Source organism: Lactuca virosa, chromosome 1 (assembly GCF_052849685.1).
Source record: "Lactuca virosa cultivar CGN04683 chromosome 1, Lactuca_virosa_CGN04683_v6, whole genome shotgun sequence".
Lineage (NCBI taxonomy): Eukaryota > Viridiplantae > Streptophyta > Magnoliopsida > Asterales > Asteraceae > Lactuca > Lactuca virosa.
In genome coordinates, this window is record NC_136426.1 from 244,862,074 (window position 1) to 244,880,675 (window position 18,602).

At 36.7% G+C, this 18,602-nt stretch overlaps 1 protein-coding gene across 1 annotated transcript in view; it reads right to left on the reverse strand.

Annotated features, from left to right (window-relative positions):
• Positions 1–6,714: 6,714 nt before the first annotated feature.
• Positions 6,715–18,602, reverse strand: part of LOC145165763 (GDSL esterase/lipase At5g45670-like) — a 32,416-nt gene continuing 20,528 nt past the window's right edge. Inside the window, exons 4-5 of the mRNA XM_079084618.1 lie at positions 7,241–7,466; positions 6,715–7,122 (exon numbers count right to left, since the gene is read on the reverse strand). Coding sequence (XP_078940744.1) covers positions 6,872–7,122; positions 7,241–7,466 — 477 coding nt within the window. The 3' untranslated portion in view covers positions 6,715–6,871. The remainder of the gene's footprint in view (positions 7,123–7,240; positions 7,467–18,602) is intronic.

Genomic DNA, 18,602 nt, shown 5'->3' on the forward strand with positions numbered 1-18,602 from the left:
GCTTGGATTACGGCATCCCTCTTCCAAGTTATAAAAGTATTGTGTTGGGTCCTAGCCTTAATACTTCATATTGGGTGTTATATTAAGGACTTTAAATCAACTATCTTGAATATCTCCCAAAAGATGTCTGGTTCAGACAGTTATGATCTTCCCAAAACTCTTGGAACAAGCTTTCCTAATGAAGATGATGTCTCGAAAATCATTCTTCACTCCCTCCACCTCCTCCAATTATTCTCCCTAACTTACAAGTTTAAGGTCACTCAAGCCCTATTGGCAAGCAAGGTCTATGTGTGCTCACATCTTGGATATGAAGTCACATATTGACACGGCGGGAGAGTTGGGTGTCAAAGTCTTGAGAAATTTGGTTGTTCAATCACTTTCTAAGTCACATAGTGAGTTTCCTTTGGGACTACTATGAACAGACTATGACATGACCCTTAATGATCTTATCTATTTGCTAGGTGCAGCTGAATCAGCAATGACTTGGAGCACTGGTAGAGCAAATTTGATTAAGAAGATCAACTTCCCAAACTACCATGGACATTGACAATTGGTAACATTGGATATCTAGAAAAGCTTTTTCTTCCCAATGGAAAGGGATCGGCCATAGTTAACTCGGTTGACCAAATGGTAAAGAGAAAGGCTAAGTCTGAGATAGTCCTGTGTGCCATTCCCAAAGAGTCCAAATGTTTCTGTTGCCAAAGGAAGGGGAATTGGTTGCGAAGCTGCCTTAACTACCTGAAAGATCTGAGAGAAGGTCTAGTCAAAAAGTTTGACTCTACTTCAGGTAAGTCCACTATCTAACTCTATTAAGTTCCTATTTGGAGATTCTTATTACATCATGTGACTGGGTCACATGTTGAAGTTTTAAGAATCAAAGAAAGGAGAGGAAGCTTAAAGAAGAGTGAGTTGATTCTGATCGCGAAGATGGATTTCGATCGCATGGTTCGGTGATCAGAATTTTTGATCTACTACTTAAGAGTTGTGATAGATTGCTTAGGAATAAATAACAACATACTTTTCATATGCATCTGCATTGTAAGGATAATTTTTTCCGCAAAGTTTTAAAATAAAAGAAAATTTTTGATTTTATTTATTTTAAGTGTCCTTTCAATGGCATTTGTGAAAAATTGTTGTTTATATGGTTCCATTGATAGCAATATTGGAAAATGAATTTGATTCTGTCGTTTGTGGTAGTGCCATAATTTACCAAATAAGGAAAGATTCTCATCAACCAAGTTTCAGTTGGATAGAAACTTGGAATCATGCAAGTTGTATAGTATGGTGAATGAGAATTTTCATCTTTGGAAAATTAAGACTAATACCTTGTTCACATGTATATGTGAGTCAAGTGAAGGACTAAGGGATCGAGTACACATTCGTGTGCACTGGTCAAGTCCACCACAAAAGATCGATAAGACTATTCGTCATGATTTACTAAAGTTTAGTAAATATGATTATACTTACAAGTTTAAGTATAATTCTGAAACATTGGAAAAGTTTCGATGTATGGTAGAACGAATGAGAAGAATCAAATTAGGCAGAAAGATAAAAGTTTCTCAATTCTGAAAAGGTGGGAGAGTACTTTAGTATCATGTTTTATGATCATCTTAATGATTAAAGAAACATATCACAATTGGTCTTCTAAGGACATATTAGTGAATTCTTATGGCAAAGGAGAGGAGTCATGAACTGTTGAAATGGTTAAATCAAGAAGATGAGTCATACTTCGTTCCAAAACAAGTCTTAGAGTCATACTCCAAGATTGTAACTTGAGTCACACATCTTAAAGAAGGTTTATAACACTTGTCAAATGTAAGAGTAAAATGTTTTCTACTCTTGTACATTTGAAATTAGTAAGTTGTGATGTTTTGGATAAAACACAGACCAACTAAGGCCAATTGTGTGAAGAGTTTGTCTTGATAAAGAATCCGCACTATCTCTTGAATATTTAGCAAGATAGTCTTATATGTCAAGAGGACAGTGGGAGTCTTAAAGATCCTGAAAGAATTTCAAGATCTAATCAAGAATAAAAACCTGTAGTTTGACACTATCACACAACGTGAGGTTTATAACATATCGTGTTGACATATTTCTATTTCTATGCCCATTGCAGTTAAATTTGGCTTTGCATATGAGTTCTAAGAGTTCTCAATTGGTAGCATAACAACTTGGAAGTAATGGCAGACCCTTGTGCTGCCAGGTGGCAAGAAGTTAAGACTGCACAAGTTCAGTACATATGAGTTTGGATTTGTCACTAACCTTGTCTTGTGATTATGGTTTTGACAAATTCACATGGATAAAAACACATACACCATAAAATCTAAGTGTCATAAGGTTTCTCTCCGATTCATGAAAATGATGGTGAGGAAACACTTTCATTAATTAGATTTTATGTAGATAACAATTGTGATATTTGCATTCTCAATGTCGTTAGTGGAGCGAGTGTGGTTAACCGGCACACTAACATGGACTTGTGAGAAAATGGAAAAGGTCTACACAATTGAGACTATGATTACGGCATCCCTTTTCATAGTTCTAAAAAATTGTTCAGACACACATATGAGTTATCTAAGGAAAGGTGTGTGATTTTGGTAAAGTCTTATCAAAACATCTCGTATCAGAAATCTGAACTTTGGTAAGAAAGTCAATAAAATATTCATTTCTAGAAGTTCAGCTGATTTCTGAGTACATGTCAAAGCTAGTGGGAGCATAAGGGTTATGCTAATAATCATCATGTTAGTAGGAGCATGATAGTTATTATTAGTATTGCAAGATAGCAATGTTAATTATAGAAAACAAAAGTTTCAATTCGTGAAGTTGCAGGGGTTGAAAAGTTGTTTTGCTATAATTAATGGAGAGGAGATTATACTTCATTTCAATTCTAAAAAGCTTAGATTGAGGTTTTAATCATCTTTAGTCAAGGATATATATGAATTTTGTGTTGGAATGGCTCAACATAAGGAAATTCTATATATGGGTCCATTATTTGCGTTCTAAAATTCGATTATGATTACGGCATCCCTTTTCATATTTTGAATTATGAGAACTTGGCAAATAGAAATATTGTAGCAAAAAGACTGGTCTAGTATCATGTCTTTATGTGATACATCATGAATCGTGTCCCATATGCTTCGGATATAGGGTCGATTGCATGTACTACAATATTCATCTGTTCTAAATTTTTCCAAATGCCTAGAGCATTAAGAGGGAAAAAGTACTAGAACTAAATATGACTAATTTGATTAAGCAATTGTCGAGGACAATCTAAGGTTTACCAAAGATTGGTTGCTCAGGGACAGTTGGAAGTATAGTGTTAATTTTTGGAAATGACCATATTGACATATTCTGAAAAGAGGCAACTATTGTTTAGAAGTGATAGTCAAAATGGGAATATGGAAATGTTTCCATAGGTGGAAGTTATTCAATTTGTGTAAGATTAGAAAAACTTAATGCAAGAAGGATGTTTCCATGGAGTTGATCTCCATTGGAATACTCTGTAATGTCTGTTGACAAGTCTTCGCGACTTTGTGCATAATCATTACAAGAGGATCAATGCATATAAGTTTAAAATCTAACAATATTTCGGTAAATGGCATGAATTTGGAATTCTTGCATTTACGGTAAGGATTTGGGACTGTGAAATGAGAATCATTGGAATTGTATTCAATCAATCTATTTCACAAAGTAAAGATCATAGACAAACTTAGTGTGCATACTTGGTGTATGGTATAACTAATGTTTGGAAAAACATAGTGTGCATACTTGGTGTATGGCATGACTAGTGTTTAGAAAACATAGTGTACATGCTTGGAGCATGGGACAACTATTGTTTTAATTCAAGTATAAAGTTGATAGTTTGAAACATTATGCAATGAATAATGTGTAATCAATATGGTGATAAATAAAAGGTGTTTTATTTATATTCATAAGTTCTGAGACCATATTGGATTCGATTATTCTTGTGTTTCACTTTGCATGTTTTGACTTCCAGAATAACTAGGTCGTTCTTCCTGAATGACTAAGTTATTCAAACCATCCACAGTCGGCCATATGTTGGAACTAGATATGAATCAAGACTGTCATGAAGCTGGTTTGTAGATGTCCAAGGTAGTGGACATAGTAAGAGTTGCTACAACATTCATGAGTGCTCATAAGTTCTGAGTATTGGATTCAACCCACGCTCATTTGAATCACTTCATAGATTTTATCACGAGTGATCATGAGACGATAATATCTTATATCTTTCAAACCTAGAGATATGAGTTGTTACTATGAGTTGGTTATACATTGATTGCACGAAAACACATTGGTAACTCGATGTTATAAAACGTGCCTTTGTGTATGATTCAACAAGTAGTAGAACAAGTCATATGAGTCGAATTTTATCCATTCCTTTTACCCTTAAAGGGATAAAAGCGATATCTGTGGGCCCCTCGATGATTTAATGATGACACATGTGAGTGCTTGGCAAAGCCAGGACTGATTTGATTTGTTCAATTAGTCGGTCGTCATAAATCGTAAATCGGGAAACAACAAATGGACAGAGAGAATGATTTTAATCCATGTCTCAATCCATATGATATCTAGAATGGAGGAATATATGATCCCTTATCTGATGGACGCGTCATTGATTTGTTTAGAGTTCGACGACAACAGCTTTTAAGAGCTACAATTGGTCGTCGGGTTTTGAAGTCATACGCAATAATAGTTTTAGACTTATCCAAGTGGGAGACTGTTGGATTAGTGTCTAAGTCCATAACTATATTTGGTATGTACTTGACCCGATTGGCATGGTCCATTTGGGTTGCTTGGCATCATGCATTTGGATAGACTAAAATGAGAGAAATAACACTTAAGGTTTATTAATATATTATAAGTTCTAATATATTAATAAGATTATTTAATTAGTATTGATCAAGAATTAATTTGGAATTAATTAAGTGATCAAAAGGAGACTGATTAAATATATGGGTTGATTGTGTAAATCATCCATACTTGTATAGTCGGCTAACGCTCCATGGATTATCAAGTTGGGCTAAAACCCATAGGATGCTCCATGGATGCTCCATGGTGTTTTTGTACCCATGGATCATGGGAATGAAAGGCCATGACAATTAGGGTTTACATGGTGTAACCCTAATTGTGACACACTATATAAGCATCTTATTCTTCCCAAAAATCGGCCACTATGAAGGAATAGTGAGGGCTAGCCGATTTCATGAAGTGTCTCATTTCTCTCAAGTTATTCTAAGTGTATTTGATGTTGTGTGAACCATTTGAGGTGTCACACTTGGGGCACTAGGCTCTTAAGCTTCATGGAATCAAGCTACAACAAAGAGGTATGTAATTCTACTAGATTTTATATTACATGTACTTTATATTATGCTAGTTAGAACAATACCTTGGAAAATTGATATTTTCATGTATAATAGAGAAAACATAGATCCAAGGTATTTAGGGTTGCATGTACACTTAGGAGTGTTAGAATGCGTAAAACCCTTCAGTTGTAGCATGGTCTTTTTGGGTTGCCTTCAGCGAAGCAACTTGACTGGATGAATAATAGAGAAAGAGGTTATTATGGTTTATTAATATATTATAAGAATAATATATTAAAAGAGAAATCATATTTATTTAATTAACATTGGTCAAGAATTAATTAAGAATTAATTAAGAATTAATTTTATGGTCAAAAGAGGTTAATTGAATTAATGGGGACTGAATTTGTAATTATGTGATAGTTGCAAAGTTGGGTAAGGAAACCCTAGAGTATAGGGTGGACGAATTCTAAGGATAAGGCCTTAAGGAATTCGTCCAAAGGGGGTTCTAGAATTATCTTATGGGCTGCTTGGTGGCTAAGTAACCAGATAAGGATAATGACCGAAACCCTAATTTCCACACCTATATAAAGACCCCTTGGGCATGAGAATTTAGGTACACCTTAACCCTAGAAGTCTTGGAGCCGATTTTTCCCTCTCCCCTCTCTCTCTCTTGTTTCATCCAATTGGTTTTGGTGTTTGTGATTCATTAGAGGCACAACATTTGGGGTGTTAAGGTTCTCAAAGCTTCAAGATCTACAATCAACAATCAAGGTATGCATTTAAATTGTCTATTTGATATTCAATTGTTTTTGTTGTATGCTAGTTTAGGGTTTACAAGCTTTGGATAAATTTGCATGTACAATAGAGAAACCTAGATCCAAAGCTTTAGGGTTTTGCATGTGCACATAGGAATATTCTTTTGCTCAAAACCCATCAATTATGTAATAGTATAACGATGTAGGAATTGAAATGTTGAATAATGATGTAAGTAAATGTATTACTTAATTGACGAAGGACTTAAAATGCCGTATAATTTTCATATGTGCAATTGTTTAAATTTTTTTCGCTAATATATTAATGTCTGTCAAGAATTACAAAAGTATTACAAATTACGACAGACAAAATCAATCATATATATATATATATATATATATATATATATATATATATATATATATATATATATATATATTGTAAATGCATGTCCTAATTATTGGTCATAAATTTATGGGATACAAAATGTCTTTTTCTCTATCATCTTCATTTATGACATGACTTCAAATGACACATATTTGTCTCTCATCTATAGGCATTTACGATAGACATTGTGCCTTTTTTCTAGTAGTGACTTCTGGTTCTTTTCATTTAGACATTTAAATTAAATAAATCTATATTACAACAAACAATTACATTAATTCTTTCCACAACTTACAATTAAAACATTGAATTTCTCTTGGTTTTTATTCACATATTCAAATAAATAAAACGATAATACACTTAAAAAACCAATCAAAATAGATTTGGTGGTTAGACTAAAACCAGCATTAATATCATGCATCACTAACTTCGTAGCCAGCTTCTTTGTGTGTTAAATGTAATATAGCTTCTGAAGTATAAAAAGGATAGAGTGTTTCATATGCCTTTGTTCCATCTATATCGTTCACCCTCTCCGTGGGATGAAAAGCATCCCAAAATATATAATTTTGCCTGTTGCTACATGGAACTTGATTCGGAACACAACTCCCTTTTCCGGTGGTTCTTAACTCAATTTCACAGCATGGTTTATCAGTAACATTTAAATCTGTATGCATGTAAACTATGCACATTAGTAAAATGTTAAATAATTCTATTCTATCCTACAAAAATACAAATTTTAACTTTGAAGGTTAAACAATATTGTCAAAAGTGATGATTTATACCATTAGGATATACTAAACGAGCGTCGATCAAGATGAACTTTGCATCAAGGAATCTATTGTTAAGATCATTTAGAGTAGTATTAAGCAGGGTGTTGAATAATTTGACCGCATTATTAACTAAGTCGACGCAAGAGTTCAAGCCATAATCGGCCATGATCCCTGGGCAACAACCCGAATAGCCTGCTGCAAAAATTCCAAACTTTCTAGCTCCAGATTCATACAATTCCTGTGGATTAATATTTGTAAATTCGTTTTATTTTTTCATCACGAAATAGATTTGATGAACAAAATATCTCAAAATAAGAAATATAATCTTGAATCAAATAAATTTAATAATACAGACCAAAATTTTGACACATTATTGGGCTCAATCCAATAATTTTCATTACGATTTAGTTGAAAGAAAAAAAAAATATTCAAATGTATTTATATTTATACATCTACCTATTATAAATCTTGTTAGCCGCCTTATATATATATATATATATATATATATATATATATATATATATATATATATATATATATATATATATATATATATATATTCAAATGTATTATATTTATCTTTTATCCCGAAATATCTATTGTAACCTTCATATATAGTTGATCATTATTAATAAGAGGGCATGAATTCTTTCATGTTTAATCAAGGTTCCAAAGCATTCGTCATGGTGTGTCATGTCTCCAAAGCTTGTAGTTGGCGCCAAGCTCTAAAAAAATGTTGCATTATGTCATATGTATATATTTATGAATAATAGTAGAAAATACATATTAAAATATTAATTGTATACAAAATTTCCACGTTATGTCATGCCATACAAACGATGTGTCTCACCACGACTCGTAAAAGCTTGAGGCTTGACATTGCCTCCAAGTTACGCATAACGTTATTTAGAACCGTGTATTTAATTCATCCATGTTAATATGTTTTCAGAGTGCAAGTAAATCAGCCTTATCTCTCTATCTCCTCTCTGCTTCTTAGTAGCACCAACATCGTTTAGCTTTTCTAGCCACCACGAAACACCTTCCTCTTCTCTTTAATCTGGTCAACCTTCTTCGTTTACCATGGTGTAAAATATATGTGGAGTCTATAATTGTCTCGTAAAAAAACCCTAATAGAGAGAAGGAGAGAGAGAAAGAGAGGGAGAGGGAGAAGGAGAGGGAGAGGGAGAGAGAGAGAGATGATCCAACATATGTAGACACTTATAGGTCTTTCTCTTAGAGAAAACAAAGGCTCGACAAGGATACACAATGATGTTTTAAGCCACAGGGGTGAGGGACACCGACTCTGATACCATATAAGATATATATGAAGTACAATATTATCTCTCCAAAATATCTCTTATGGAGAGAGGGGGAACCAACATATATAGACACTTATAGGACCGTGTAGCACCAATGTGTAGAGAGATATATGTGGAGTCCAAGATTATGGCTCCAAAATAAATTTTATGGAGAGATTAGGGACTCCAACATATATAGACACTTATATGACTGTGTCGCACCAATATAGGATACACTAACGCAAGGTGACCATAGATTCAACCTTAGATGTGAATAAATTCCCATTTCATGTCGATTTTGCGGTGACTAACATAAAGAATTTTATATCTATTCAACTCAATAAAAGCGATTTGACACTATGCATCATGTGTTGAACTATTTCAGATGTACACATGCACCTAAAATGTGCTCTATCACATTGAATCGAATACCCCTCACCCTACTACCATTGACGTTCCAATATGGAAACGATTAGATGTCATTCTAAAACAATGGATCTACAACACCATATTCACTAACCTTCTTTAGATAGTTAAGAAACTATGTGTATCTGCCCAAGAACTTTGACAGAGATCCCAATTTCGTGTATCCGGTTAAGCAAGCCCCGCCGCCAGCTTCCACCCAGAAAAAAAGTGAGCGCCTAGCGCGAAACGTTGCTTTACTAAGCAACACAACATTAGCACTTTAGTTTGTTTGATTGCTCGTTAGTTTCATTTTTAATAAGGGGCGGGAAGAAGCGAGCCTATGGGACGCTGGCAGAAATATTTCAATACAACAAACAACACGGGCCTCATATATAGAAGAGAAATTCAACACAACTCGTCTTCATGTAGGCTCCAACATCACTAATGTTTGTTCTCCCTTCAAATCTCAAGTTGACCAACTAACTTATGTTGATAATCCTGTATCATAAAACTAAATGGTGATATAGTTGTTATATGGTATTTGCAAAGGTGATTATGGAACTTAATATGGTTTATGTGTAATTACACATATGCCCTAGCCAATAAGGTTCACTATGATCGGCTTGACATGGTCAATCCATGACAACCGAACCACGATCACCTGATTGAACCATTATTGCGAAACCATGCCTACTTACGAACATGGATGGATAATGAATCTACACTATAATAAGCTAAGCAATTCAAAGGAATGATGATGCGTCGATTACAGAAATGTACATGTTTTTTCCAACAAGGGTTAGTTGTACCTTTGTCATAAGAAAAGTGCTAATGACATTACCTTCGAACATAATCTCGTACTTTCAGCCTTACAAACATTTAATATGAAAAGACAGCAACCTGCTTGGCATGGAAAGATAGCACTTACCGAGAAAGAAAGAAGAAGAAGAAGAAGAAAGAGATAAATAAATCGATAGAAGGTAAGTTATTTATACACTCATTCTTACACCTACAACATACGAATACACTTATCGAATTCAAACCTAATTTGATCGTCGAAGCGTTTTCCTAAGAATACTATCCCTGGTAAATGACTTACGATTTGTGTATGTTCTCAGGTTATTTGCTTGACACTCTTGAAAAGGGATAAACTTCATTACGCCCATTCCCCCTAGAAAAGCTAAGTCACAACAACACCATTGGTACATTTATTCAACAAATTGATCGCTTACTCATTTCAACAAAGCCATGTCAAAGCTACTTTTGGAGGAGACGCTCTGAAAAAAATGGATGGAGAATGACTAAAAGAATTAACTCCTAAAGTTTAAAAAACTACTGATTGGTAGAATGAAGCTTATGGGAAAAACTGACAAATTGATGAAAAATGAGTTGACTTTGACTGAACTAGTAATTGTTATGGTGTCAATTTTTCAAAATTTGAAACCTTTGTGGTCAAAAATATGATGTAGGAAACTTGAAATAAGATGCATACCCTCACCATTTGCCCTCATTTCTTCTCCTACACATTTTAGAGAGATAAAGAGTATCACAATGGAAATTTCATGAATGATTTCACAAAGAGTTTGAATTAAAGAAGTAATTGGTCTAGTGAAGAAAGATTTGAAGCATCCTAGGGCTTGTAAGGTATAATTCCTTACTATTTCATCTAAAATTAGAGTTTGTGAAAGGGTTGTAAATCTGAATTTGTTTTTATAATGAATTGTCGGCTAGAATTTTGTTTCTAACACTTCTGAGAGTGTTGATGTGGTTTAATCCTAATTCCATCACTCTTTTGATTGATTTTGTATTTGGGATTGAATGATGCCACAAACCCTAGAATCTCCATTTATGATCATGAATTTTTTTTAAGTAGTATTCCTAAATGATTCTATGATCATTAATGTAATTTTCTTGCAATAAATCCATCATGGATACACAAACCCATTGGAATGAGAGAATCATAGCTTAAATGATGATTTAGGGATTTCATTGTTGACATTAGAAAAATAATATGTAGATTTATCCATTCAGATATGTAAATTATATTCTAAATCATGAATTAATATATTAGGAATGAATTGGATGCAAAACATGAAGAATTGCTTGAGCTCTAGGTGACTCTAAAGATTATTTGGTCATAAGGGAAATTTGGGAAACTATAGAATGAATTTGGTAATTCCATAGTTACATTAAGTATCTAGAACCATGTAGAATGTCTTTTAGCATGATATGATGCACTTGATGGCATTCATATGAATATTGGATGGTGTTGGATGAATCATATTGGTCATTGTTGAGCTCGTCTATAAATTAAGCTCATAACTACTTTATTGCGAGTTTAATGATCATTGTGCCCTTAAGACTTTTAAACTGTTAAGTACTTATGTAAATGGAACATAAATGGGTATCAAATGAGCTTCATAGACTTGTTACGTCCCTTAGAGTCATCTGGGTGATATATAGACGGTTTGGGTGCATAGAGACCAATGTATAACACTTAGAAATGAAGTTTGGGACATTTTTGGACTGTTGGCATAACATGCATCGTGTTATTTTGACATAGGTCGTATTCTGTGTTCTGTTAAGAAGTCATTGGTTATCCTTAAAACATTCATAATTGTTTCTTCTGGACTTGAAATAATGTGCGGTTTTCACCTACATTCATGTTTTAACATAAATGAAGTAATAAAATTTAAGATCTAGGATTAAGAGCTTAATAAGTGACTTAATGGATCACTTAATAGAGTTTTGATACACCTTTTAATGCAATTAGGTGCCACTTGAGTTACTACATTCTTGAGAAGAAAAAAGGTTGTTAGAAGCATTTTACATACCTTGAAGGTTAAAAAGGATAGCTTTAGACTAACGTTAGTTACCGGGAACACACATGCCTTACCTTACTTTGAATTTTTGTTATGATATTTCCTAAATGATACTATATGTATTTGTGCATCCATGAAATGCCATTTTAGAAAATGGTTTGATTATAAAATCAAAAAGCTTACATACTTTGAAAATGATTTAAGCATCCTACTTGTGTATATCATGCTAGGATGAGTGTGATTGTGAGATCCCTGGTTCAAATTGGATATTTGTTTTGTTTGTTTAATGTCTGTAGATTTCTAAATTATTCTCACATGCACAAGTAGAGGATCGCTACCCCTTATATGGCATAGGATGATGTCCATAGTGCCTGTTTATGGATATAAGTGCAAAAGTTGACATTATCGTCTCTCATGAGCTCTTCATATTTTACCATCAAACCTTGTTTGTGGATATTAGTGAATTAGTGTCGTCTGTCATGAGCTCTAAATATTCGGTCTTTGTTGGTGAGTTGGACTTATGAGATTCGCAAAGGGTTAGGAATAGTTTCATGCAATTCATCTTACTTACTGTTTTCATTTTGGTTTACCTTTTTATGTAAATTTTGGGACTTAGTTGTCCCTTTTGGAAAAGGCTTTGTTTAAAGTAAAACTTTTGAGCATATAAAACCCTTGATTTGATTTGGGTTATTAAGCAATAATCGTTCTTTGTGTTTTAAAGTATTTTTGGAGGCTTGGTTCGAGTAAGATAGATTGCATCCTCTTATTCTAAATCAACTAATATCGGCTAACTTACTAGGAAATATATTGTCTAGCTTATTTTCATATGTGTTCAAAGTGAACACCCTAGCTTGGGTTAGGGATTAGCTTGGACTTTAAGAAGGCCACCGAATGTGTGGTGAGCTAAATATTATTTTGATATATTTATTGTTAACAATCTCTCTAGATTTCAAACTTAAATTATGTTTAATAATTTAGGACCAAATTGTTTTTCCACAAAACATAAGTATCGAATCTTTTTTGGGATATGATCACAAATGATTTTCTTAAGGATAATTGTAAATAGGCCCTAACAAGGGGGTGTTACAACACAACTCCCCAATGATTTTCCTAATTAACCCCATCCTTCTTGAGTGTGCCTCGAAATAGCAGTCGGTCATCCACTCGTGGTGGATATCATTGTGGCAGCAACTACCGAGAAGGAAACAACTACCATGGGGAGGTCTAGGACGTGGTCAGCAACAATTTGCAGTTGCAAAAAAATCTCCAGCACCATGGAACTCAATGTTTCCCTAAGTGTCTTTAAGAGTGATAGGAAAACCCACCGTGCCCTTACCCAACAACATTTCTGCCTCACCAAGCAGACATGCTTGGACCACGATCAAATACACATCCCTAACAGACTCCAAATACCAGCTCACTTGACTTCTTAGACATAATCGACCCATGGCCAGCCCATAACAACAACATAACTTGACGTTGCCTTTCACTTCATGTATCTGCTTGTAACATTCAAGGTCTGTGTCACACCCCGAAACCGATGGCGGAAGCGTTCCGGGGCGGAGGACGTCATGTATAGCATCACAACCAATGAATAACAGCAATCATAGCAACACAACCATTACAGTGAATACTTAAGTAAAAATGTTTACATCAGTTTAAAACGTTGTTTGAATTACATTCAATAGCTTTGTATAGTATAACTTAAAACTCTTATTGCTACCGTTCCTCGAAAATCCAGCAAGTACCTGTCTACTGATTTCCTGAGAATACAAGCAGTTTAAAAGAGTATCAGCATAAAGCTGGTGAGTTCATAAGCGATGGTTTGCAGTGAAAATCATTGATGAGTTCGGAAAATATTTGTATAGTTTCAAGAAAATCCGATATTTTCCTTAGTGAAAATGTAGTGTTATCAGTTCTGTAATAAACCATGAATATCTGTATGTTTCCAAGAAAATCCAATATTTTTTTAGTGAAAAGGGTAGCGTTATCGATTTCGTATAAAACCATGAATGTTCGTTACTGAAAACTGTAGTGATATGCGAAAATACTACCTCATGTGACTAGCTAAAACTAATCATGAAGTGTAAGTATTTTATATGTGAACCCATTGCATAATCGGTTCTGTTTGAAAAACCCTGGCTTTAGCCAGAATACGTAGTGTGTATCAGTTCTATTTAGTAAAAGTAGAACTGTTGAAGAGTGTTAAGCTGTAAACTAAAGGTGGTTTATACATATTGTGAGTCGTATAACCATGCTTGATATGACTAGAGACCTTTCCAACGTTCTTCAGGCATCGAGTTAAATGACATTTGTACATCTCAGGTGTGCCCGCCTAACTGTAGCTAGCAGTCCAGATGTGGGATTGTCAGTCCCGAATAGATCTATTCACAAATCTTACGCTCTCCCTCCAGGAGACTCTGGTTATACAGTGGTAGGATTTATCCCTGTACACCTAAGGGTACAGTAGTGAAGTAGCGCCTCACAGTATCGTACAATCTACTTTACATGTAGTGTAGTAGCGTTCCATCGTAGTGAAAATCCGTATGTATACCGTATATGATGATAATTACAGTTATGAAAAGCCATGATAAAGTGGTGATGTAACTGTAAACTATTTCTGTCTTAGTGCATACGTTTAGTAGTGAAAGTTTCTGTACTCGTTATGTTTAGAAAATCCCAAACTATACCGATTATAGTTTGCTTGTATAGTGAATAGCGTGTCCGGAAAACTATGCAAATTTTAGTGAAAACGTCCCTTATGCTCAGCATAGTACAAAAGGGATTTAATGTATGAGATTTGCATAAGTTTTTGAAAACATTTATGTTTAGCTTGTATTCCCCCCCTAAAAACATTAAAAATACGGAAAATGTAGGGGTATGAACTCACAGTTCTTGTTGTGAAATCGTTGACTGAATGAAGATCCTTGAGTTGTTGCACGTGACACTTAACGAAATCCTATTATCAAATAAATACATATATGTATCTACATTAGCGATTTCGATAGATAAAGTGTCATAAGAACACTTGAATTTGGTTGAGGAATGTTACCGGGACTTGATCGAATCGAAGAAAATGATTTTTCAGCTAAAAGCACCACCAAAAAGGTGTTTACGGTTGAAGAGGGGTTTACGGTTCCTGAAGGCTCGGTGAGTTTACGGCCGTAAACTCAAGAACAGAGTTTACGGTTCTTGAAGGCTCGGACCGTAAACTCAAGAACAGAGTTTACGGTTCTCGAAGGCTTGAACCGTAAACTCAAGAACAGAGTTTACGGTTCTTGAAGGCTTGGACCGTAAACTCAAGAACAGAGTTTACAGTTCTTGAAGGCTTGGACCGTAAACTCAAGAACAGAGTTTGCGGTTTCTGAAGGCTGACCGTAAACTCAATAACACTGGAGTTGGATGCTGATTTCGAAGAGATGAGTTCCCTGAGACGTTCCAAAGCGACCCAAACGTGATTTTCTCGATGATTTCCGAAATTTGAAGGCGTTTTGAGTGTTTACGGTTAAGGTTCTTAGAGAGAGAAGAAGAGAGTTTTTGGCCAGAAATGTTCTAATGAAGGTGGAGGCATCATATTTATAGGGGTGTTGTGGGGGGTCCACTCGTTACTGACCGTAAACAGGTTTACGGTCGTAAACACGTTTACAATCGTAATCACATTTAGACCGCAAATGCTTGATTTTTCGAAATAATCGGGTTTCCGTGCGATTTTTGGTTCCGAATCGTAAATAATTTAATTATATATAACTAGATTATTTTCTAAACCAAGAAGTTTGACGAAAAAGTTAACGAATTTGAAATTTTATTAACGCAAACCGTGTAACGGAAACGGAAAAAGTTTCGGGTTGTCACATCATTCCCCCGTTAGAGGGAATTTCGTCCCGAAATTCGAACCTAGAATACAAATCATGGATTAGGAAAGAGATGCGGATACTTCTGTTTCATCTGATCTTCGCGCTCCCAAGTGAATTCAGGTCCACGCTTGGCATTCCAACGAACCTTCACTATCGGGATGCGACTTTGTTTCGTTCGTTTGACTTCCTGATCCATGATTTCGACAGGTTCTTCCACGAAGTTGAGGTTCTCGTTGATTTCAATCTCTTCGAGAGGGATCACAAGTGTCTCATCGGACAGATACTTCTTTAGGTTCGATACGTGGAAAACAGGATGGATGTTGCTGAGCTCTCGCGGTAACTGAAGTTTGTATGCCACGGGACCGATCCTAGCAAGGATTTCGAACGGTCCAATGTACCTTGGGTTTAGCTTTCCACGCTTCCCAAAACGTATCATGCCTTTCCAGGGTGAGACCTTCAGAAGGACGCGGTCACCAACCTGGAACTCCAAGGGTTTTCGTCTCTCATCGGCGTGGCTCTTTTGTCTATCTCGTGAGGCTTTCAGTCGTTCTCGGATTTGCACAATCTTTTCAATTGTCTCTCGGATAATTTCAGGACCAGTGAGAGTACTGTCGGGGACTTGACCCCTGGCTAGCTGCGTGTCACCCACCTCAGCCCAGCACAGAGGGGATCTGTACTTACGGCCATAGAGGGCTTCAAACGGCGCAGCCTTGATACTGGTATGGTAGCTGTTGTTGTAGGAAAATTCAACTAAAGGAAGATGAGTGTCCCATGACGCGCCGAAATCGATGACGCAGGCTCTCAACATATCTTCCAAGGTCTGAATTGTTCTCTCACTCTGTCCATCAGTCTGCGGATGATAAGCCGTGCTCATATCCAACTTAGTTCCAAGAGCTTTCTGTAGTGACTGCCAGAACCTCGATGTAAACCTGCTATCTCGATCGGAGATAATGGATGCAGGTACACCATGAAGGCGAACTATCTCTTGAAGGTAGATCCATGTGAGTCTCTCCATCTTGAAGCTTTCTTTGATTGGCAGGAAGTGGGCGGACTTCGTCAACCGATCGACAATTACCCAGATGGCATCGTGCCCACTCGGAGATCTGGGTAACTTGGTGATAAAATCCATGGTTATTCTTTCCCACTTCCACTCAGGTATTTCCGGCTGCTGAAGTAGACCTGAGGGATTCTGATATTCGACCTTCACCTTGGCGCAAGTCAGGCACTTGCCCACGAAGGTAGCGATCTCTGCTTTCATGTTTGGCCACCAATAGAGCTGTTTGAGATCCAAGTACATCTTATCCGACCCTGGGTGAACGGAGTATTTTGTCTTGTGAGCCTCATTCATGACAACCTTTCTGTACCCGTCGAACTTTGGGGTCCAGATCCGGTCCATGAAATAATACACTCCGTCTCCTTTGACCTCCAAGTTCTTGTCCATTCCCCACAAAGCTTCATCTGTCACGTTCTCGGGTGTTAAGGCTACCAGCTGAGCCTCTCTGATCTACGCGGACAGGTGGGAATGGATGGTCATTGTTAGTGTCTTCACCTTACGTCCTGAATACTCCTTTCGACTGACGGCATCTGCTACCACATTGGCCTTTCCGGGATGATAGCGAATTTCGCACTCGTAGTCACTGAGTAACTCTACCCATCGCCTTTGTCTCATGTTTAACTCCTTTTGATCGAAAATATGTTGCAAGCTCTTATGGTCGGTGAAGATAGTGCACTTGGTTCCATAGAGATAGTGTCTCCAGCTCTTTAACGCAAAGACCACTGCTCCCAACTCTAAATCGTGAGTTGTGTAATTGACTTCGTGTGTTTTCAACTGCCTCAAGGCATAGGCGATGACCTTTCCCCTCTGCATGAGAACACACCCTAGGCCGTGATTGGATGCATCGCAGTAGACCACGAAGTCTTCTGTCCCTTCGGGCAGGGACAAGATAGGTGCGTTGCACAGGGCCCGCTTCAATGTTTGAAATGTAGTGTCTTGTTTGGCTTCCCAACTGAAGGTTACACCCTTCTGTGTCAAGGTGGTTAAAGGCTTAGCGATTCTGGAGAAATTCTGGATGAACCTACGATAATAGCCCGCGAGACCCAAGAATTGCCAGATTTTTGTGGGTGTCTTTGGTGCAGACCAATTCTCAATCGCTTTGATCTTGGAAGGGTCCACGTGTATTCCTTCCTTGCTAATCACGTTTCCAAGGAAATTCACCTTCCTGATCCAGAATTCGCACTTCAAAAATTTCGCGTATAGTTTTTCTGCCCTTAATGTTTCCAACACCTGCCTTAAGTGCTGTTTATGGTCATCCTCACTCCGCGAATAGACAAGTATATCGTCGATGAACACAATCACGAACTTATCTAAGAAAGGGCGGCACACCCGATTCATCAGGTCCATGAATACTGCCGGTGCGTTGGTCAGACCAAAGGGCATTACTACAAACTCGTAGTGTCCATAGCGAGTTCGGAATGCTGTTTTGGGCACATCATTCTCGTGAACTCGCAACTGATGGTACCCTGATCTTAGATCTATCTTTGAGAAATAATTGGCTCCCTGAATTTGGTCAAAGAGATCGTCGATTCTGGGTAAGGGATATCGGTTCTTGATGGTAAGCTTATTCAGCTCACGGTAGTCAATGCACATCCGAAAGGATCCATCTTTCTTTTTCACAAATAAGATCGGAGCTCCCCAGGGTGAGGAACTCGGCCTTATGAATCCTTTGCTGATCAGCTCATTGAGCTGGCTGGATAATTCTTGCATTTCCGCTGGCGCTAAGCGGTAAGGAGATTTAGCTACAGGAATAGCTCCGGGGATCAAGTCGATACGAAACTCGACTTGGCGCTCGGGAGGGATTCCTGGGAGATCTTCGGGGAAAACGTCAGGAAAGTTACAGACTTCGGGGATGCTCTCGAGGTCTCTAACTTTTTGCGTTTTGTCGACAACATGATCTAGGAACGCATGGCACTCCTTCCGCAGATACTTCTGAGCTTT